Source organism: Drosophila simulans, unplaced genomic scaffold (genome assembly GCF_016746395.2).
Source record: "Drosophila simulans strain w501 unplaced genomic scaffold, Prin_Dsim_3.1 Segkk8_quiver_pilon, whole genome shotgun sequence".
NCBI classification, from domain to species: domain Eukaryota; kingdom Metazoa; phylum Arthropoda; class Insecta; order Diptera; family Drosophilidae; genus Drosophila; species Drosophila simulans.
In genome coordinates, this window is record NW_025416885.1 from 86,195 (window position 1) to 108,215 (window position 22,021).

Consider the following 22,021-nt stretch of genomic DNA (forward strand, 5'->3'; position numbering starts at 1 on the left):
TGGTGGTCTTCATAAATGTCATAAATTCCATCATGCTCTGTTGTAAGGCTTGCATCAAAGCTTCAGTTTTTGTTTCCTGCTGCGCAGCTGGGTTATAGTTTCGTTGTGTGTCAAATTTTGTGAGCACTTGATGTGGACTTCGGGAATTTTGGGTTGGAGGCGTCATACCTGATTTTAAAACGTTTGCAAATGTTGTCTTGTTAGTGTTTGATGTAGGCCAGGGAGCGAAACTAGCTGCTTTCGAGAAAATTACTTCAGGATTTGTCTCTGATGGTATCAGCGTAGCTGTTCCTTGGTGTGCCCGCGCCGTGTTCGTTCTTTTGTGAAGACGGATTTTCAGCTCTTTGTAGATTGGACAGCCTCTGTAGTTTGCTGTGTGATTGCCCCCACAGTTATTGCATTTTTTCTCGCATGCATTTTTTTTCTAGTTTGACACTGTTTGGAGTCGTGGAGATCTCCACAGACTACGCACACCGGGCGAAGTGTACAATACGACCTCGTGTGGTTACGTTTGTGCGGCTCTTCTACCGTGATCCTACGGTGCAGAAGGAGCTGGAGTTTGTAAATTGGGTGAACCTCGTTTTTTCTAGGAGGCTTGTTTTCTGGTTCAAGCTCAATCTTGAAGAGTGGTTGGGGCTGCCTGTTTCTGTTTTTGATATTGAACACGCTTTTGGCGTAAAATCCCTTTTCCTTTAGCGCCTCAGTTATCTCTTCGGGCGTAACATCAGACTCAATGCCCTTCAGGACTACTTGCAGGCCCTTGCTGGTAGGTGTAGAAGCCTATTTTTTGTGCGGTAAAATAGTTTGTGACTTTTCTGTAGTTGTCCTCCGTTTTCGTCTGAAGTTTGATTTCATTGATAGTACCTCTTACGAGGGGAATTATATGAAAGCTATCTTTTCCAATAAGGCCAATCAAAGTATTTACAAAACCGCTTGTGCTCTTCTCGCGGATGTATATTGGCGGAGGTTTTGTTTTCTTCGGTTCGATATCACCGGATCCCAGCGGTACGTCCTCAGCGGTATCTACCAGCAAGGCAAATCTGTTGGTATTTGCAGGGCTACATTTTTGATCAAGGTAGAGTTGTCGCGTGTATTTTTCGGCTTGTTTTCCAGATCTGATTTTTCCGGGCTGAGCTTTCGCTTTATTGTAATGTAGCGGTCCATTCCAGTCTGCCAGGTCGACACAGCTTTTTTGTTTACGTTTTCGTTTTGTCTTGCTGGTAGTGCAGCAGTACCGTTTATTGCTTGCGGTTTAGCTTTCGCTGACTCAGTCTGAGCGTGAGCGGGTGCAGCCGATGACGAGGTAGAGCGGGCTGTCGGTCTATCTCCAGCTGTTGTTGTTGGAGGTAGCGGGGCTTCTGTCGAAACTAAGAGAGCGGGGGAGCAGGAGCGCGCCCTTTCTTGATTTGTTGGTAGAAGAAGGTTTCTTGGGCTATGGGTTATTGACCGCTCGATGTCTGCGTTTGGGATTATCGGTGAGACGTAGGAGAAGTACGCGTTGTTGCGTTGAATTGAGAGCCGACGTTCGTCTTGCTCGCGCTGTCGCTGAGCGCGAGTGTCGTTCTGACTCATAGTTTTATAATTTAAGATAACAAATCACTATATATTTAAGCGATCTTGCATCGCATAGAGCGTCTCTTTCGCTTTCGGATTTTTAATTTAGTTTACTTTATTTGGCGTTCACTTCACTCAAAACAGCCGATTTTGTGCGGAGCTCGATAAAAAACGTCTTCACACTTCGGCGGTCGGTATTGAGTGGTCCATTTGATATTAAGTCAGTTCTATTCTTGGCCACGTCATCGTTATTGCTAATTTAAACTTATGCCCATTGTGTTTACAAATAACGAAAAACTTGTAATGGTTTTGTTTTAATTACATGTACCCTCTGGGAGCGAATAAGCTAGATGACTTGCGATATAGTTTCAGGAGCTGCTTGTATGTAAAATTAGCACAAATGATGTCGTTAATCAAGGATCAAGGAATTAGAGGTTCGTATCTAAATAATTCGTTATATTTTTAAAATAAGTAAGTTGTTTAGCTATTGAGCTTTTTCAATAGCTGTTGCGAATAATAAAAAACCGAAGAAAGTTTGTTTTTATTACGACACTGTTTATTTTGCGAATGGTTATTCGCAAATAAAATTTTCGCTATATAATTGTTATTATATAGCGATAATTGAATGCGTAAGTTTGGTCTTTTCCGAAACACGAAGAATTGGCAACTGGCGGGGCAGACAGCCGAAATGCAGGGCCCAAGCTTAACGTAGGTAGCTAACAACAACAAACAAGGAATGAGCGCCGTACAGATAAATGCGTGCGAGAACAGCGGTTTGCACTATGGGCATCGCAACTGCTACCACTGACTAATTTGGCTTATAATATTAAAGAATATGAGATTAGTCTACTGCATTAGGCGGCTGCATGACCCAACATCCTCCCCCCATTGGAAGCTTGGCTTCCAACAGAGTCCTCAAGGGGAAGCAGACACAGCTTGTTAACTGCCCGCCTTATTACTCCAGACGCGGTCCTCAATTCTGCAACTCGAGCGACGCCGTCTCTGCCAGGAATCAACTGCATGACTCTCGCCAAAGGCCATCTCATTGGGGGTAGATTCTCGTCCTTAACAAGAACGACGTTGTCCACGGCTACGCCAGGTTTTAAGGTGCGCCACATGGAACGCTGCTGGAGCAACGTCAAGTACTCTTCCTTCCATCGCGACCAAATTATTTGCTGAAGAAAGGAGATGCGCTGCCAAGAGTCAAGCCGATTATAGTTTAGGCCCATTATATCTGGCTCGTCAAACGACGAAGGCGGACCACCATTGAGAAAATGGTCCGGAGTGAGGACATCCAGATCGGCAGGGTTCTCTGAAATGGGAACTTAAGGTCTGGAGTTAATAACTGCCGAGTTGTGGCACACCAGCGTCCTCAGCTCGTCGAAGGTCAGAACCGCCGTACCCACAGCGCGGTAGAAATGATGTTTGGCCGTTTTCACCGCTGCTTCCCAAAGTCCACCGAAATGGGGCGACCGTGGAGGGATGAACCGCCAGTCAATCGTCTCCGAAAGGCAAAAATTCTGAACAGAGCCTTGATGGTCGCTGCTGAGAAATAACCTTCGAAGTTCCAGAAGTTCATTTTTGGCGCCGACAAAGTTGGTGGCGTTGTCTGACCAAATTTGCTTCGGCTTCCGCCGGGTGCATATGAACCTCTTGAGTCCGCACAGAAACGCAACTGTCGAGAGATCCTTGATCAGCTCCAGGTGCAGTGCCTTGCTTGCAAAGCATATAAATACGCAGACGTAGCATTTAACCGCGGGCTTGTTGCAAGTATCCGACTTGTGAAAGAAGGGTCCACAGAAGTCTATACCAGTAATCTCAACAGCGTGAGATCCTTCCAAGCGCTCCTTGGGAAGGTCCGCCATTATGTGCTCTATCAGCCGCGGCTTAATCCGAAAACATCTGATGCACCTGTTCACGGCCTTGGTAACCGTCTTCCTCCCCCCAATAGGCCAATATTGGGATCGACTTGCACCCAGAAGAGCTCGAGGTCCGGCATGAAGATCGCTTTCATGGTAATGCGAAATAATTGTTTTGTCAGGACAAACAGCTGTTGGCCAATCTCTTTCAGGCTCCGTAAGATAGGCGGGTCCATGCGCCCAGAGTGACGATTCGCTAGGCTCAGACGGCAGGGATCCTCTGGATAAGATGTCAGCCGGATTTAAAGCTGTTGGAACATAACGCCAAGCCGTGACATCTGTCAGCTCCTGAATGGCAGCAACCCTATTTGCCACAAATATGTTTTCCTTGCTGGCTGAAGAAGGAACGCGTGAAGCTATTAAGGCGCTACCGCAAGGGCGCGCACAGCCTCCAGACACAACCCAGCCCAGACGAGTTTTTTGAAGCAGGGGCAGTCCTGGCAACAACTTTATCTGACCTACGCACAGCAGCTCATAAAACAGGCTAGCTCCTATTAAAATGTCAACACGCTGAGCTTTATGAAATTCCGGGTCGGCGAGCTGCAGGGTTTCTGGAATCTTCCAGTCCCCAATGTCCACATTAGAACTTGACTGGCGATCCGTGATATTGGGCGAGCGATAACGAGCGATAACTGCTGTTATGCTCGTTGAGAAGTCCGAAGTGACAGACCGAATCGCAATTCCTACCGAGAATCCATCAGTCGCGAAATTGGAATCCCCGATTCCAGTGACGGAGCCGGACGACCTCGACCTCTTAAGTTGCAGTTGATTTGCAAACCGAGAGGTGACCAAGTGCAGTTGAGAGCCAGAATCTAACAAGGCCCTGCAGGGAACGAACAGTCCCGATCGATTCTGCACTAGAACGGTTGCAGTGGCTAGCAGCACAAGGTCACTACCGAGATCCTGGGCAATTAGAGTAGAAGAATTCGAAAGCGGGGCAGAAGGCTCAGTGCGGTAGCTTGAAGACACCGGAACACGTGGCTGCGAGGAAGGCCGACCATCCAGATGGAGCAGCGTATGATGCCTGATTCCACAGGTGCGGCAGCGGCTCGAGCTGCATTGCCGTAGCTGATGACCTGCCTTTAGGCAATTTAGGCATAGTGCTAGTCTCTGCCTCGCGCAGACGATCTACTGGCGCTAAGTCTCTAAATTGCTGGCAATAATATATGGCATGCTCTGCACTATGGCAAAGCATGCAACCAAGAGAATTTAGGGTGGTAGCAACTAGCGTCGAACGATTTCTGCCCACCTGAACGCCTGGCGCATAGGTTGCCATGGCGCAATCCACGGCCTCCAAAGTCCTACATCGCTGTTCCAGGAATGCAGCCATCGATTCCCACGACGGAATAAGGTTGGCAAAGACCGGATCCTCCAAGCGCTCCTCCCACTTAGCTTGGCTCGCCGCATCCAGCTTTTGCAGCAGCACTTGCACTATGATGCAGCCAGCGATTTGCTCAGTGGTGCCCAAGCCCTTCAACGCACGAATGTGAGCGTTAAACTTGTCCGACAATTCCCGAAGCGATGCCACTGAACCATTCCGTACTACCTTTAAACCCAGAATCTCGGTGATTCTCTAAAGCCGCTTCGTAATTGCTGTTTGAAATCTCCAATGATCGGATAGTTTCCAGCGCTGAATCCCTCAAACATGACCGCAGATGTTGAAATTTCTCAATGTTGGAGAGGTCCAGATGGCTGTCGATTATGCTCGTGAACACGGAGTAAAAATCAGCCCAGTTTGCGTAGCCTCCGCCAAACGTTGGCAGCTGCACAGGCGGCAACGGCATCGGCCTCGGCCGCGGCTGCGTTTGAGGACCACTACACTGGTGGGGCACAACACCTTCCGCAAGCGTTGAGTGCGGCGCGAAATGCACATTGCGTTTGGCTATTTCTGCGCGCACACTAACGATGAATTCATCGAAAGACTCGCTCATTTCACTGCCAATTTCGTCGAAGTCCAATTCCTCCAGTTCTGTATGCAGAACATTGAAGGCACCTTGCAGCTCATCAATCTGCTCCAGCCTCACCGTAAGAGTGGGTTCGTCGTATCCGCTAAGCGTCTCTATAGACAGCGACGTTTGTAGCCTCTGAAACCTGCTGAACAGCGCATTGGCTTTGCGCTTTAAAAAGGTCACCCTGTTTTTTTCACCTTCAGCGGGCGTAGCAACAAATCTCCTTTGATTCGGTTCAGCGGGAAGATGAGCACAAAATAGATGCCGAAAATGCAAGCGGGGTCAATGCACGCAACGATATATGTAGCAATGTATGTATATATACCATGCTAGCTCGCTTAAACACAGCCACTATCACCGAAATCTCCACTCACTTGTCCAACCGATTGCGATTTAATGTATTTATATTTATTTATAAACGAGATAAGTGCATTAATTAATGCATGCAAATTAACACTATCACGTCGGGGTCAGCAAATGTTTAGCTATTGAGCTTTTTCAATAGCTGTTGCGAATAATAAAAAACCGAAGAAAGTTTGTTTTTATTACGACACTGTTTATTTTGCGAATTGTTATTCTTTTACGATAGCGATAATTGAATGCGTAAGTTTGGTCTTTTCCGAAACACGAAGAATTGGCAACTGGCGGGGCAGACAGCCGAAATGCAGGGCCCAAGCTTAACGTAGGTAGCTAACAACAACAAACAAGGAATGAGCGCCGTACAGATAAATGCGTGCGAGAACAGCGGTTTGCACTATGGGCATCGCAACTGCTACCACTGACTAATTTGGCTTATAATATTAAAGAATATGAGATTAGTCTACTGCATTAGGCGGCTGCATGACCCAACATAAGTACATATGTTGTTTTGATAATAGACAATCAAATCAAAAAATATTTAATATTAATTAGCGGTAATTAACTAGCAACATGAAATTTAAAACACTTGCTCATACATGACTAACGATGCTGAGGTGAACACAAAATTTACTTCATAAAAATATTAACAATATCGAATTTTTTAAATAAAATTCCAATTCATAGGAAATCTACGTACCAGAGATGGTATTCATAATTGATGTTTGATATTAAGTCAGTTCTATTCCTGGCCACGCCATCGTCAATGCTAATTAAAACTTATGCCCATTGTGTTTACAAATAAAACTAAACTTGTAATGGTTTTGTTTTAATTACATGTACCCTCTGGGAGCCAATAGGAGAGGTTCGTATCTAAATAACTCGTTATATTTTAAAAATAAGTTCTTATATTGTTTTGATAATCGACAATCAAAATCAAAAAAATATTTCATATTAATTAGCGGTAATTAACTAGCAACATAAAATTTAAAATAATTGCTAATAGATGTAGATGAATTTAATATAAAATTCGAATTCGTAGGAAATCTACGTCCCAGAGACGGTATTCATGAATTGATGACGTGGTCCATTTGATATTAAGTCAGTTCCATTCTTGGCCACGTCATCGTTAATGCTAATTAAAACTTATGCCCATTGTGTTTACAAATAACATTAAACTTGTAATGGTTTTGTTTTAATTTCATGTACCCTCTGGAAGCCAATACGCTAGATGACCTACGAAGTAATATTAGGAGCTATCCGAATATACAATCAGCGAAAAGGATGTCATAAATCAAGGACCAAAGAATAAGAGGTTTATATCTAAATAATTCGTTATATTTTTAAAATAAGTTCTTATGTTGTTTTGATTATAGACAATCAATATCAAAAAATATTTAATATTAATTAGCGGTTATTAACTACAACATAAAATTTATAACAATTGCTAATAGATATACATGACTAAATATGCTAAGGTGTACACAAAATTTACTTCATAAAAATATTACGTGTTCCATTTGATATTAAGTCAGTTCCATTCTTGGCCACGTCATCGTTAATGCTAATTAAAACTTATACCCATTGTGTTTACAAATAACACTAAACTTGTAATGGTTTTGTTTTAATTACATGTACCCTCTGGGAGCCAATAAGCTAGATGACCTGCGATGTAGTTTCAGGAGCTGCGCGGATGTAAAATTAGAACAAAGGATGTCGTAAATCAAGGACCAAAGAATAAGAGGTTCGTATCTAAATAATTCGTTATATTTTTAAAATAAGTTCTTATTTTGTTTTGATAATCGACAATCAACATCAAAAAATATTTCATATTAATTAGCGGTAACTAACTAGCAACATGAAATTTAAAATAATTGCTAATAGATATACATGACTAAAGACGCTAAGGTGAACACAAAATTTACTTCATAATAATATTGACAATATCGTATTTAATATAAAATTCCAATTCGTAGGAAATCTACGTCCCAGAGACGGTATTCATGAATTGATGACGTGGTCCATTTCATGTACCCTCTGGGAGCCAATAACCCAGATGACCTGCGATGTAGTTTCAGGAGCTGCGCGGATGTAAAATTAGAACAAAGGATGTCGTAAATCAAGGACCAAAAAATAAGAGGTTCGTATCTAAATAATTCGTTATATTTTTAAAATAAGTAAGTTGTTTAGCTATTGAGCTTTTTCAATAGCTGTTGCGAATAATAAAAAACCGAAGAAAGTTTGTTTTTATTACGACACTGTTTATTTTGCGAATGGTTATTCGCAAATAAAATTTTCGCTATATAATTGTTATTATATAGCGATAATTGAATGCGTAAGTTTGGTCTTTTCCGAAACACGAAGAATTGGCAACTGGCGGGTCAGAAAGCCGAAATGCAGCGCCCAAGCTTAACGTAGGTAGCTAACAACAACAAGCAAGGAATGAGCGCCGTACAGATAAATGCGTGCGAGAACAGCGGTTTGCACTATGGGCATCGCAAATGCTACCACTGACTAATTTGGCTTATAATATTAAAGAATATGAGATTAGTCTACTGCATTAGGCGGCTGCATGACCCAACATCCTCCCCCCATTGGAAGCTTGGCTTCCAACAGAGTCCTCAAGGGGAAGCAGGCACAGCTTGTTTACAGCCCGCCTTATTACTCCAGACGCGGTCCTCAATTCTGCAACTCGAGCGACGCCGTCTCTGCCAGGAATCAACTGCATGACTCTCGCCAAAGGCCATCTCATTGGGGGTAGATTCTCGTCCTTAACAAGAACGACGTTGTCCACGGCTACGCCAGGTTTTAAGGTGCGCCACATGGAACGCTGCTGGAGCAACGTCAAGTACTCTTCCTTCCATCGCGACCAAATTATTTGCTGAAGAAAGGAGATGCGCTGCCAAGAGTCAAGCCGATTATAGTTTAGGCCCATTATATCTGGCTCGTCAAACGACGAAGGCGGACCACCATTGAGAAAATGGTCCGGAGTGAGGACATCCAGATCGGCAGGGTTCTCTGAAATGGGAACTTAAGGTCTGGAGTTAATAATTGCCGAGATGTGGCACACCAGCGTCCTCAGCTCGTCGAAGGTCAGAACCGCCGTACCCACAGCGCGGTAGAAATGATGTTTGGCCGTTTTCACCGCTGCTTCCCAAAGTCCACCGAAATGGGGCGACCGTGGAGGGATGAACCGCCAGTCAATCGTCTCCGAAAGGCAAAAATTCTGAACAGAGCCTTGATGGTCGCTGCTGAGAAATAACCTTCGAAGTTCCAGAAGTTCATTTTTGGCGCCGACAAAGTTGGTGGCGTTGTCTGACCAAATTTGCTTCGGCTTCCGCCGGGTGCATATGAACCTCTTGAGTCCGCACAGAAACGCAACTGTCGAGAGATCCTTGATCAGCTCCAGGTGCAGTGCCTTGCTTGCAAAGCATATAAATACGCAGACGTAGCATTTAACCGCGGGCTTGTTGCAAGTATCCGACTTGTGAAAGAAGGGTCCACAGAAGTCTATACCAGTAATCTCAACAGCGTGAGATCCTTCCAAGCGCTCCTTGGGAAGGTCCGCCATTATGTGCTCTATCAGCCGCGGCTTAATCCGAAAACATCTGATGCACCTGTTCACGGCCTTGGTAACCGTCTTCCTCCCCCCAATAGGCCAATATTGGGATCGACTTGCACCCAGAAGAGCTCGAGGTCCGGCATGAAGATCGCTTTCATGGTAATGCGAAATAATTGTTTTGTTTCAATTATAAGTTTCCTCTGAAAACCAATACGCTAGATAACCTACGATGTAATTTTAGGAGCTATGCAAATGTACAATCAGCAAATAGAATGTCATAAATCAAGGACCATAGAATAAGAGGTTTGTATCTAAGTAATTCGATATATTTTTAAAATAAGTTCTTATGTTGTTTTGATAATCGACGATCAAAATCAAAAAATATTTAATATTAATTAGCGGTAATTAACTAGCAACATGAAATTTAAAGCACTTGCTAATACATGACTAACGATGCTGAGGTGAACACAAAATTTACTTCATAAAAATATTAACAATATCGAATTTTTTAAATAAAATTCCAATTCATAGGAAATCTACGTACCAGAGATGGTATTCATAATTGATGTTTGATATTAAGTCAGTTCTATTCTTGGCCACGTCATCGTTAATGCTAATTAAAACTTATGCCCATTGTGTTTACAAATAACACTAAACTTGTAATGGTTTTGTTTTAATTACATTTACGCTCTAGGAGCGAATAAGCTAGATGACCTGCGATGTAGTTTCAGGATCTGCGCGGATGTAAAATTAGAACAAGGGATGTCGTAAATCAAGGACCAAAGAATAAGAGGTTCGTATCTAAATAATTCGTTATATTTTTTAAATAAGTCTTATGTTGTTTTGAAAATCGACAATCAAAATCAAAAAATAATTAATATTAATTAGCGGTAATTAACTAACAACATGAAATTTAAAACACTTGCTAATACATTACTAACGATGCTGAGGTGAACACAAAATTTACTTCATAAAAATATTGACAATGTCGAATTTAATATAAAATTCCAATTCGTAGGAAATCTACGTCGCAGAGACGGTATTCATATATTGATGACGTGGTCCATTTTTTTTTTTTTTTTTTTTTTTACTTTGCTTTTTTTTATTTATTGAATCTTCTTGTATAAGAACTAACAATAAGTTTAAAAATCTTAACTATAACAAGTATTTTTTGAACAGTTGTATTATTTTTCCAACTGTTCTATGATTAAACGGCCCTAATAATTTATTCGCTGGGTTGGTAGGTCCTTTCGCCGGAGACGGGAACGGCTGCTGAGCTGGATTAGACCTCGCGCTAGGTGGTTGGGGTGCGTGTAAAGCTTGCTATGGTATTTTTCCTTAAGTTCCGTGATTGCGTTTGTAACTGATGGGATATTTAAGTCTCTTTGGATGTTTTCACTCCGAACGTACCTCGGTGCCCCAGTGATGGTTCTCAGAATTTTTGATTGTGCTCGCTGTATGATGTCAATATTGCTGTTGCTGGCATTGCCCCATAACTGTGAGCCATAGGTCCAGATAGGTTTCAATATAGAATTGTAGAGCAAGACCTTGTGATCTAAGCTGAGCGGAGAACCAGAGTTGATGAGCTAGTGTAAGTTGTTGGCTTTGAGTTTAAGTTGGGTTTTTTTGGCTTCAATGTGTCTGCGCCATGTGAGTCTTCTGTCAAGGCGTACTCCTAGGTACGCTACCTCATCTGCTTTCGGGAGTGGTATGTTGTTCAACAAGAGCGGAGGACAGTCTTGTCTGTTTAGCGTAAACGTCACGTGCTTGCATTTTTGCTCGTTTACTTTTATTCGCCAGTCAGAGAGCCACTTCTCAATGTCGATGAGGTACAGTGCCAACTGTGCTGTAGCTTGGATAGGGGACCTTGAACGGCTAAGGATAGCTGTGTCGTCGGCAAATGTGGATACCGTTAAGCGACTATTTGTAGGGATGTCGGCTGTATAGACGAGGTATAAGGTTGGCCCAAGAACGCTGCCTTGGGGGACTCCAGCCTCAATTGTATGATCAGTGGAAGTGGCAGTGTTGCACCGCACTGCAAACTTTCTGTCATAGAGGTAAGACTTTAGAAGTTTGTGTGTGCTTTCGGGTAGGGATGTTTTAATTTTAAACATTAGGCCGTCGAGCCAGACTCTGTCGAATGCTTGGGATACGTCTAAAAATACTGCTGTACAGTATTCGCGATATTCAAATGCAGTTCTTATTTCCGTTGTAATAACATTCACCTGTTCAATGGTTCCATGGCTTTCGCGAAATCCAAATTGGTGGGCTGGGATTATATTGTGGTATATCAGATGTTGATTAAGTCGGATCAGCAGGCATTTTTCGAATAGTTTCGAAATACATGAGAGTAGACTTATTGGTCTGTAAGATGAAGCGACTGTGTGGTTCTTACCAGGCTTTGGAATCATTATGATAATCGACCTCTTCCATCGTTGTGGAAAGTAACCAAGTTTGGTGATGGCATTAAAGAGCTTGGTTATGTAGCGAACTGCAGAATGTGGCAGCTGGATGATCATTTCCGGTGTTATAAGGTCGCAGCCGGGGGATTTTTTCGGGCTGAGATTGTCTTTAATTATTTTAGTTAGTTAGCTTTAGGACGAAACACAATTGGGGTGCGTTGCTGGTGGCGGTTTACGGGATAGGACGGTAGCGCGAATGTGCTAGTAGCCTGGTTTGGCGTGAACACATTTTGTAGGTGAGCGGCAAATGTGGTGGCTCTGTCTTCATCACTACGGGCCCAGCCACCTGAGGAATTCCTTATCGGCAAAACGGTTTCAGTCGGTGGGCGAAGAGTTGAGTGGGCTCGCCACAGTGACTTTTGTTTTGTGCCTGTTGGTGTGAGTTGCTCTATGTATCGGCGCTGATCGTCGTCCTCTTCTTGTTTCAGAGCGTTGGCCAGTTTCCGTGTGGCTACTTTTAGCTTTTGTTTTGCAGTTGGTGATCTGGAAAATTGCCATTCTCTGCGTAAGCGTCGTTTTACGTGGACGAGTTGCTCGATTTGTACGTTGGTCTTTTTTGACTTAATTGTATTATTTGTTATTTTGGGTGTTGCAGTAAGAGCTGCTGCAGTAAGGATGGATTGCAATTCACACGTGCAGCTCTCTATATCAGATTCAGTATTGAGTTTTGGGCTTAGCTCAATATGTGAACTTATATATTTTTTATACCTGAGCCAGTTTGTTTTGTGAGAAGTCAATCTGAATGGTGGTTTCACGTTTTCTGCGTACCGGCGGAGGTGAATTAGTACAGGCGAGTGATCAGATGACAGATCCGGCAGACATTCAGCTTTAACCAAACTGCGGAAAATATTTTTCGTAACTGCGAATATACGGCCGCTAGTGTAAGGAGAGTGTTGACATCCAGCTGAATGTTGATGATTCGGGATGATTTGTACCGTAGAAATGGTAGTCTCTTATTTGAAAATTGTATTTGCTTGTGAGATGAGTTTCCGAAAGAAGCATTACGTCGATATGCTTCTCATGCAGGAATTGAGCTAGCTCAAGTTTGCGCTGTGAGACGCCATTGGCGTTCCACGTAGCTATGCGTAAGGTAACCATTATTTATTTGATTGTTGGGCTACAAGCATTTGTATCAAAAGGTTTTGATTACGCATCATGTCTTGAATGGTGGTCTTCATAAATGTCATAAATTCCATCATGCTCTGTTGTAAGGCTTGCATCAAAGCTTCAGTTTTTGTTTCCTGCTGCGCAGCTGGGTTATAGTTTCGTTGTGTGTCAAATTTTGTGTGCACTTGATGTGGAGTTCGGGAATTTTGGGTTGGAGGCGTCATACCTGATTTTAAAACGTTTGCAAATGTTGTCTTGTTAGTGTTTGATGTAGGCCAGGGAGCGAAACTAGCTGCTTTCGAGAAAATTACTTCAGGATTTGTCTCTGATGGTATCAGCGTAGCTGTTCCTTGGTGTGCCCGCGCCGTGTTCGTTCTTTTGTGAAGACGGATTTTCAGCTCTTTGTAGATTGGACAGCCTCTGTAGTTTGCTGTGTGATTGCCCCCACAGTTATTGCATTTTTTCTCGCATGCATTTTTTTTCTAGTTTGACACTGTTTGGAGTCGTGGAGATCTCCACAGACTACGCACACCGGGCGAAGTGTACAATACGACCTCGTGTGGTTACGCTTGTGCGGCTCTTCTACCGTGATCCTACGGTGCAGAAGGAGCTGGAGTTTGTAAATTGGGTGAACCTCGTTTTTTCTAGGAGGCTTGTTTTCTGGTTCAAGCTCAATCTTGAAGAGTGGTTGGGGCTGCCTGTTTCTGTTTTTGATATTGAACACGCTTTTGGCGTAAAATCCCTTTTCCTTTAGCGCCTCAGTTATCTCTTCGGGCGTAACATCAGACTCAATGCCCTTCAGGACTACTTGCAGGCCCTTGCTGGTAGGTGTAGAAGCCTATTTTTTGTGCGGTAAAATAGTTTGTGACTTTTCTGTAGTTGTCCTCCGTTTTCGTCTGAAGTTTGATTTCATTGATAGTACCTCTTACGAGGGGAATTATATGAAAGCTATCTTTTCCAATAAGGCCAATCAAAGTATTTACAAAACCGCTTGTGCTCTTCTCGCGGATGTATATTGGCGGAGGTTTTGTTTTCTTCGGTTCGATATCACCGGATCCCAGCGGTACGTCCTCAGCGGTATCTACCAGCAAGGCAAATCTGTTGGTATTTGCAGGGGCTACATTTTTGATCAAGGTAGAGTTGTCGCGTGTATTTTTCGGCTTGTTTTCCAGATCTGATTTTTCCGGGCTGAGCTTTCGCTTTATTGTAATGTAGCGGTCCATTCCAGTCTGCCAGGTCGACACAGCTTTTTTGTTTACGTTTTCGTTTTGTCTTGCTGGTAGTGCAGCAGTACCGTTTATTGCTTGCGGTTTAGCTTTCGCTGACTCAGTCTGAGCGTGAGCGGGTGCAGCCGATGACGAGGTAGAGCGGGCTGTCGGTCTATCTCCAGCTGTTGTTGTTGGAGGTAGCGGGGCTTCTGTCGAAACTAAGAGAGCGGGGGAGCAGGAGCGCGCCCTTTCTTGATTTGTTGGTAGAAGAAGGTTTCTTGGGCTATGGGTTATTGACCGCTCGATGTCTGCGTTTGGGATTATCGGTGAGACGTAGGAGAAGTACGCGTTGTTGCGTTGAATTGAGAGCCGACGTTCGTCTTGCTCGCGCTGTCGCTGAGCGCGAGTGTCGTTCTGACTCATAGTTTTATAATTTAAGATAACAAATCACTATATATTTAAGCGATCTTGCATCGCATAGAGCGTCTCTTTCGCTTTCGGATTTTTAATTTAGTTTACTTTATTTGGCGTTCACTTCACTCAAAACAGCCGATTTTGTGCGGAGCTCGATAAAAAACGTCTTCACACTTCGGCGGTCGGTATTGAGTGGTCCATTTGATATTAAGTCAGTTCTATTCTTGGCCACGTCATCGTTATTGCTAATTTAAACTTATGCCCATTGTGTTTACAAATAACGAAAAACTTGTAATGGTTTTGTTTTAATTACATGTACCCTCTGGGAGCGAATAAGCTAGATGACTTGCGATATAGTTTCAGGAGCTGCTTGTATGTAAAATTAGCACAAATGATGTCGTTAATCAAGGATCAAGGAATTAGAGGTTCGTATCTAAATAATTCGTTATATTTTTAAAATAAGTAAGTTGTTTAGCTATTGAGCTTTTTCAATAGCTGTTGCGAATAATAAAAAACCGAAGAAAGTTTGTTTTTATTACGACACTGTTTATTTTGCGAATGGTTATTCGCAAATAAAATTTTCGCTATATAATTGTTATTATATAGCGATAATTGAATGCGTAAGTTTGGTCTTTTCCGAAACACGAAGAATTGGCAACTGGCGGGGCAGACAGCCGAAATGCAGGGCCCAAGCTTAACGTAGGTAGCTAACAACAACAAACAAGGAATGAGCGCCGTACAGATAAATGCGTGCGAGAACAGCGGTTTGCACTATGGGCATCGCAACTGCTACCACTGACTAATTTGGCTTATAATATTAAAGAATATGAGATTAGTCTACTGCATTAGGCGGCTGCATGACCCAACATCCTCCCCCCATTGGAAGCTTGGCTTCCAACAGAGTCCTCAAGGGGAAGCAGACACAGCTTGTTAACTGCCCGCCTTATTACTCCAGACGCGGTCCTCAATTCTGCAACTCGAGCGACGCCGTCTCTGCCAGGAATCAACTGCATGACTCTCGCCAAAGGCCATCTCATTGGGGGTAGATTCTCGTCCTTAACAAGAACGACGTTGTCCACGGCTACGCCAGGTTTTAAGGTGCGCCACATGGAACGCTGCTGGAGCAACGTCAAGTACTCTTCCTTCCATCGCGACCAAATTATTTGCTGAAGAAAGGAGATGCGCTGCCAAGAGTCAAGCCGATTATAGTTTAGGCCCATTATATCTGGCTCGTCAAACGACGAAGGCGGACCACCATTGAGAAAATGGTCCGGAGTGAGGACATCCAGATCGGCAGGGTTCTCTGAAATGGGAACTTAAGGTCTGGAGTTAATAATTGCCGAGATGTGGCACACCAGCGTCCTCAGCTCGTCGAAGGTCAGAACCGCCGTACCCACAGCGCGGTAGAAATGATGTTTGGCCGTTTTCACCGCTGCTTCCCAAAGTCCACCGAAATGGGGCGACCGTGGATGGATGAACCGCCAGTCAATCGTCTCCGAAAGGCAAAAATTCTGAACAAAGCCTTGATGGTCGCTGCTGAGAAATAACCTTCGAAGTTCCAGAAGTTCATTTTTGGCGCCGACAAAGTTGGTGGCGTTGTCTGACCAAATTTGCTTCGGCTTCCGCCGGGTGCATATGAACCTCTTGAGTCCGCACAGAAACGCAACTGTCGAGAGATCCTTGATCAGCTCCAGGTGCAGTGCCTTGCTTGCAAAGCATATAAATACGCAGACGTAGCATTTAACCGCGGGCTTGTTGCAAGTATCCGACTTGTGAAAGAAGGGTCCACAGAAGTCTATACCAGTAATCTCAACAGCGTGAGATCCTTCCAAGCGCTCCTTGGGAAGGTCCGCCATTATGTGCTCTATCAGCCGCGGCTTAATCCGAAAACATCTGATGCACCTGTTCACGGCCTTGGTAACCGTCTTCCTCCCCCCAATAGGCCAATATTGGGATCGACTTGCACCCAGAAGAGCTCGAGGTCCGGCATGAAGATCGCTTTCATGGTAATGCGAAATAATTGTTTTGTCAGGACAAACAGCTGTTGGCCAATCTCTTTCAGGCTCCGTAAGATAGGCGGGTCCATGCGCCCAGAGTGACGATTCGCTAGGCTCAGACGGCAGGGATCCTCTGGATAAGATGTCAGCCGGATTTAAAGCTGTTGGAACATAACGCCAAGCCGTGACATCTGTCAGCTCCTGAATGGCAGCAACCCTATTTGCCACAAATATGTTTTCCTTGCTGGCTGAAGAAGGAACGCGTGAAGCTATTAAGGCGCTACCGCAAGGGCGCGCACAGCCTCCAGACACAACCCAGCCCAGACGAGTTTTTTGAAGCAGGGGCAGTCCTGGCAACAACTTTATCTGACCTACGCACAGCAGCTCATAAAACAGGCTAGCTCCTATTAAAATGTCAACACGCTGAGCTTTATGAAATTCCGGGTCGGCGAGCTGCAGGGTTTCTGGAATCTTCCAGTCCCCAATGTCCACATTAGAACTTGACTGGCGATCCGTGATATTGGGCGAGCGATAACGAGCGATAACTGCTGTTATGCTCGTTGAGAAGTCCGAAGTGACAGACCGAATCGCAATTCCTACCGAGAATCCATCAGTCGCGAAATTGGAATCCCCGATTCCAGTGACGGAGCCGGACGACCTCGACCTCTTAAGTTGCAGTTGATTTGCAAACCGAGAGGTGACCAAGTGCAGTTGAGAGCCAGAATCTAACAAGGCCCTGCAGGGAACGAACAGTCCCGATCGATTCTGCACTAGAACGGTTGCAGTGGCTAGCAGCACAAGGTCACTACCGAGATCCTGGGCAATTAGAGTAGAAGAATTCGAAAGCGGGGCAGAAGGCTCAGTGCGGTAGCTTGAAGACACCGGAACACGTGGCTGCGAGGAAGGCCGACCATCCAGATGGAGCAGCGTATGATGCCTGATTCCACAGGTGCGGCAGCGGCTCGAGCTGCATTGCCGTAGCTGATGACCTGCCTTTAGGCAATTTAGGCATAGTGCTAGTCTCTGCCTCGCGCAGACGATCTACTGGCGCTAAGTCTCTAAATTGCTGGCAATAATATATGGCATGCTCTGCACTATGGCAAAGCATGCAACCAAGAGAATTTAGGGTGGTAGCAACTAGCGTCGAACGATTTCTGCCCACCTGAACGCCTGGCGCATAGGTTGCCATGGCGCAATCCACGGCCTCCAAAGTCCTACATCGCTGTTCCAGGAATGCAGCCATCGATTCCCACGACGGAATAAGGTTGGCAAAGACCGGATCCTCCAAGCGCTCCTCCCACTTAGCTTGGCTCGCCGCATCCAGCTTTTGCAGCAGCACTTGCACTATGATGCAGCCAGCGATTTGCTCAGTGGTGCCCAAGCCCTTCAACGCACGAATGTGAGCGTTAAACTTGTCCGACAATTCCCGAAGCGATGCCACTGAACCATTCCGTACTACCTTTAAACCCAGAATCTCGGTGATGTGCGCCTGAAAAACGAGACGCCGATTATCAAACCTTTTTTGAAGCAACTCTAAAGCCGCTTCGTAATTGCTGTTTGAAATCTCCAATGATCGGATAGTTTCCAGCGCTGAATCCCTCAAACATGACCGCAGATGTTGAAATTTCTCAATGTTGGAGAGGTCCAGATGGCTGTCGATTATGCTCGTGAACACGGAGTAAAAATCAGCCCAGTTTGCGTAGCCTCCGCCAAACGTTGGCAGCTGCACAGGCGGCAACGGCATCGGCCTCGGCCGCGGCTGCGTTTGAGGACCACTACACTGGTGGGGCACAACACCTTCCGCAAGCGTTGAGTGCGGCGCGAAATGCACATTGCGTTTGGCTATTTCTGCGCGCACACTAACGATGAATTCATCGAAAGACTCGCTCATTTCACTGCCAATTTCGTCGAAGTCCAATTCCTCCAGTTCTGTATGCAGAACATTGAAGGCACCTTGCAGCTCATCAATCTGCTCCAGCCTCACCGTAAGAGTGGGTTCGTCGTATCCGCTAAGCGTCTCTATAGACAGCGACGTTTGTAGCCTCTGAAACCTGCTGAACAGCGCATTGGCTTTGCGCTTTAAAAAGGTCACCCTGTTTTTTTCACCTTCAGCGGGCGTAGCAACAAATCTCCTTTGATTCGGTTCAGCGGGAAGATGAGCACAAAATAGATGCCGAAAATGCAAGCGGGGTCAATGCACGCAACGATATATGTAGCAATGTATGTATATATACCATGCTAGCTCGCTTAAACACAGCCACTATCACCGAAATCTCCACTCACTTGTCCAACCGATTGCGATTTAATGTATTTATATTTATTTATAAACGAGATAAGTGCATTAATTAATGCATGCAAATTAACACTATCACGTCGGGGTCAGCAAATGTTTAGCTATTGAGCTTTTTCAATAGCTGTTGCGAATAATAAAAAACCGAAGAAAGTTTGTTTTTATTACGACACTGTTTATTTTGCGAATTGTTATTCTTTTACGATAGCGATAATTGAATGCGTAAGTTTGGTCTTTTCCGAAACACGAAGAATTGGCAACTGGCGGGGCAGACAGCCGAAATGCAGGGCCCAAGCTTAACGTAGGTAGCTAACAACAACAAACAAGGAATGAGCGCCGTACAGATAAATGCGTGCGAGAACAGCGGTTTGCACTATGGGCATCGCAACTGCTACCACTGACTAATTTGGCTTATAATATTAAAGAATATGAGATTAGTCTACTGCATTAGGCGGCTGCATGACCCAACATAAGTAAATATGTTGTTTTGATAATAGACAATCAAATCAAAAAATATTTAATATTAATTAGCGGTAATTAACTAGCAACATGAAATTTAAAACACTTGCTCATACATGACTAACGATGCTGAGGTGAACACAAAATTTACTTCATAAAAATATTAACAATATCGAATTTTTTAAATAAAATTCCAATTCATAGGAAATCTACGTACCAGAGATGGTATTCATAATTGATGTTTGATATTAAGTCAGTTCTATTCCTGGCCACGCCATCGTCAATGCTAATTAAAACTTATGCCCATTGTGTTTACAAATAAAACTAAACTTGTAATGGTTTTGTTTTAATTACATGTACCCTCTGGGAGCCAATAGGAGAGGTTCGTATCTAAATAACTCGTTATATTTTAAAAATAAGTTCTTATATTGTTTTGATAATCGACAATCAAAATCAAAAAAATATTTCATATTAATTAGCGGTAATTAACTAGCAACATAAAATTTAAAATAATTGCTAATAGATGTAGATGAATTTAATATAAAATTCCAATTCGTAGGAAATCTACGTCCCAGAGACGGTATTCATGAATTAATGACGTGGTCCATTTAATATTAAGTCAGTTCTATTCTTGGCCACGTCATCGTTAATGCTAATTAAAATTTATGCCCATTGTCTTTACAAATAAAACTAAACTTGTAATGGTTTTGTTTTAATTACATGTACCCTCTGGGAGCCAATAAGCTAGATGACCTGCGATGTAGTTTCAGGAGCTGCGCGGATGTAAAATTAGAACAAAGAATGTCGTAAATCAAGGACCAAAGAATAAGAGGTTCGTATCTAAATAACTCGTCATATTTTTAAAATAAGTTCTTATATTGTTTTGATAATCGACAATCAAAATCAAAAATATTTCATATTAATTAGCGGTAATTAACTAGCAACATGAAATTTAAAATAATTGCTAATAGATATACATGACTAAATATGCTAAGGTGAACACAAAATTTACTTCATAAAAATATTGACAATATCGAATTTAATATAAAATTCCAATTCGTAGGAAATCTACGTACCAGAGATGGTATTCATATTGAAATGAAGTGGTCGGAAAAGCTTGTTGCTGCGGCTGCTGCGGCTGATTCCTCCAGAAATTAAACGCCCGGGATCGACTTCAAATTTTTGCAGTTTATTCTCGCACTTGTAAATTCAGACTGCCTTAAAACTAACAATGGAAATACCGCGGGACCGCGGAGTGGTGAATACCTTGCGGGAAGGGAGGAGAGCGAGAGGAGAGAAGGAGAGCGCGAGCAGCGGTGCTTGCGAGCCGTGGAGGAGCTTTGAGTACAAGCATTGGCCGCTTACACTGCCGCTCAACTGTTTGCGCCCTTCTGGCGTGAACATTCTTCGAGCCCGTGTCCAGCACGACGATGGCTGTAGGCAGTATCCGGCGTTGCCACCGCCGGAGACGCGACGGAGACCTTCGGACGCGGGCGATTGTTGGCGACTGGGGCTGGTGGCGGAGTGCGGGAAATCCGGACCGGACGAGGTGCAGCGGGATGGCGCTCTCTGCGCGTCGGAGCTGGTAGCGCTGCCGGGGTCGGAGCGGGGAGGACCTCATGTGGAGTAGAGTGTGGTGGTCTCCTCCACACTTCTTGCATCCCTCTTGGCTGCGGCAGTCTCCTCCTGAGTGCTGATGGGCGAGGCAGTTCGAGCAGTACTTATTAATAAGTACTGCCCGAAGGCGCTTTTCAGCGCTCAGTTTGTGGAACCTGTTGCACTTTCGAAGAGGATGGATTCCAGAGCAGACTCGGCAGCGGTAGGATTTAATACCTCGAGTACGTCTGCTCTCCAACGACTGGGTGGCACGAGGACGCGGAGCCATTATTGGAGGAAGTGAGTAAGTCTGCCAATAAAAGAAATGAAAAAGCTTAGTGTGAGCCGACTACTATTTGGGCCCCGGAATGGGGGAAGTGCCCTAATCACTAGGAACGGAGGACTCTTTGTCCTCCATCGGTAGCAGAATAACTTTGTGGACAGGGCGTTTTATGGTGCCGCGAGACGTACGGATCTCAACGACTCGAATGCGATCGTCGGCTCCTGGAAAGGCAGAAACAATTCTGCCGAGCCGCCATTCGTTCGGTGGTAGATTGTCTTCCTTGACAACTACCATATCGTCGGCTTGGAGGTTCCTGGTCGGAAATTGCCATTTGTTTCGTTTATGGAGTTCTTTCTTAAGATACTCCTCTTTCCACCGTGCACTAAACTGCTGATGTTGTGCCTTGAGGTGTTGCCATCGATTTATTATCGACTTGGCTTCGCCCTTTATCTCGGGTTCCGCCGTGGAAAGCAACGGCCCTCCAATAAGGAAATGGCCTGGTGTGAGGGCCAGCAAATCTTTTTTTTTTTTTTTTTTTTTTTTTTTTTTTTTTATTATTTATTGAATCTTCCCTTTGTGTTAAGAGACTAACAATAAGTGTTCAAATCTTAATCTAACTTAATTAACTTTCACTTAGTGATAGTTTTTTTTTTTTTTTTTTTTTCATTAATGCCCTAATAAGTTTATTGCTGGGCTGGGGGGTCGTTGCGGTGCAGCCGGCTTTGACTGCATACTCGGATTAGTTTTCTTGCGAGGGGATTTGTATGGGTGGTCAGCTTTTCGTTATACTTCGTTTTTTTCTCAGCTATTACTTCGATTACTAATTTGATTTTTAGGTCTCTGTGTATGTTTTCGTTTCGAAGG

General features: G+C 44.0%; 5 protein-coding genes across 5 annotated transcripts; all 5 read right to left on the bottom strand.

Moving 5' to 3' along the window:
* Nucleotides 1-1,023: 1,023 nt before the first annotated feature.
* Nucleotides 1,024-1,572, bottom strand: LOC123327460. The gene has a single exon (XM_044923880.1). It carries the CDS (start codon nucleotides 1,570-1,572, stop codon nucleotides 1,024-1,026), a length of 549 nt encoding a protein of 182 aa, XP_044779815.1.
* Nucleotides 1,573-2,879: 1,307 nt separating this feature from the next.
* Nucleotides 2,880-3,419, bottom strand: LOC123327461. Its single transcript, XM_044923881.1, has one exon. It carries the CDS (start codon nucleotides 3,417-3,419, stop codon nucleotides 2,880-2,882), a length of 540 nt encoding a protein of 179 aa, XP_044779816.1.
* Nucleotides 3,420-8,810: 5,391 nt separating this feature from the next.
* On the bottom strand, nucleotides 8,811-9,350 carry LOC123327462. Its single transcript, XM_044923882.1, has one exon. It carries the CDS (start codon nucleotides 9,348-9,350, stop codon nucleotides 8,811-8,813), a length of 540 nt encoding a protein of 179 aa, XP_044779817.1.
* Nucleotides 9,351-12,679: 3,329 nt separating this feature from the next.
* Nucleotides 12,680-14,541, bottom strand: LOC123327463. The gene is made up of 2 exons (XM_044923883.1): nucleotides 13,962-14,541; nucleotides 12,680-12,882 (listed from the first exon to the last, which is right to left on the bottom strand). The coding sequence occupies exons 1-2, from the start codon at nucleotides 14,539-14,541 to the stop codon at nucleotides 12,680-12,682; spliced, it is 783 nt and encodes a 260-aa protein (XP_044779818.1).
* Nucleotides 14,542-15,848: 1,307 nt separating this feature from the next.
* Nucleotides 15,849-16,388, bottom strand: LOC123327464. Its single transcript, XM_044923884.1, has one exon. It carries the CDS (start codon nucleotides 16,386-16,388, stop codon nucleotides 15,849-15,851), a length of 540 nt encoding a protein of 179 aa, XP_044779819.1.
* Between the last annotated feature and the right edge of the window lie 5,633 nt (nucleotides 16,389-22,021).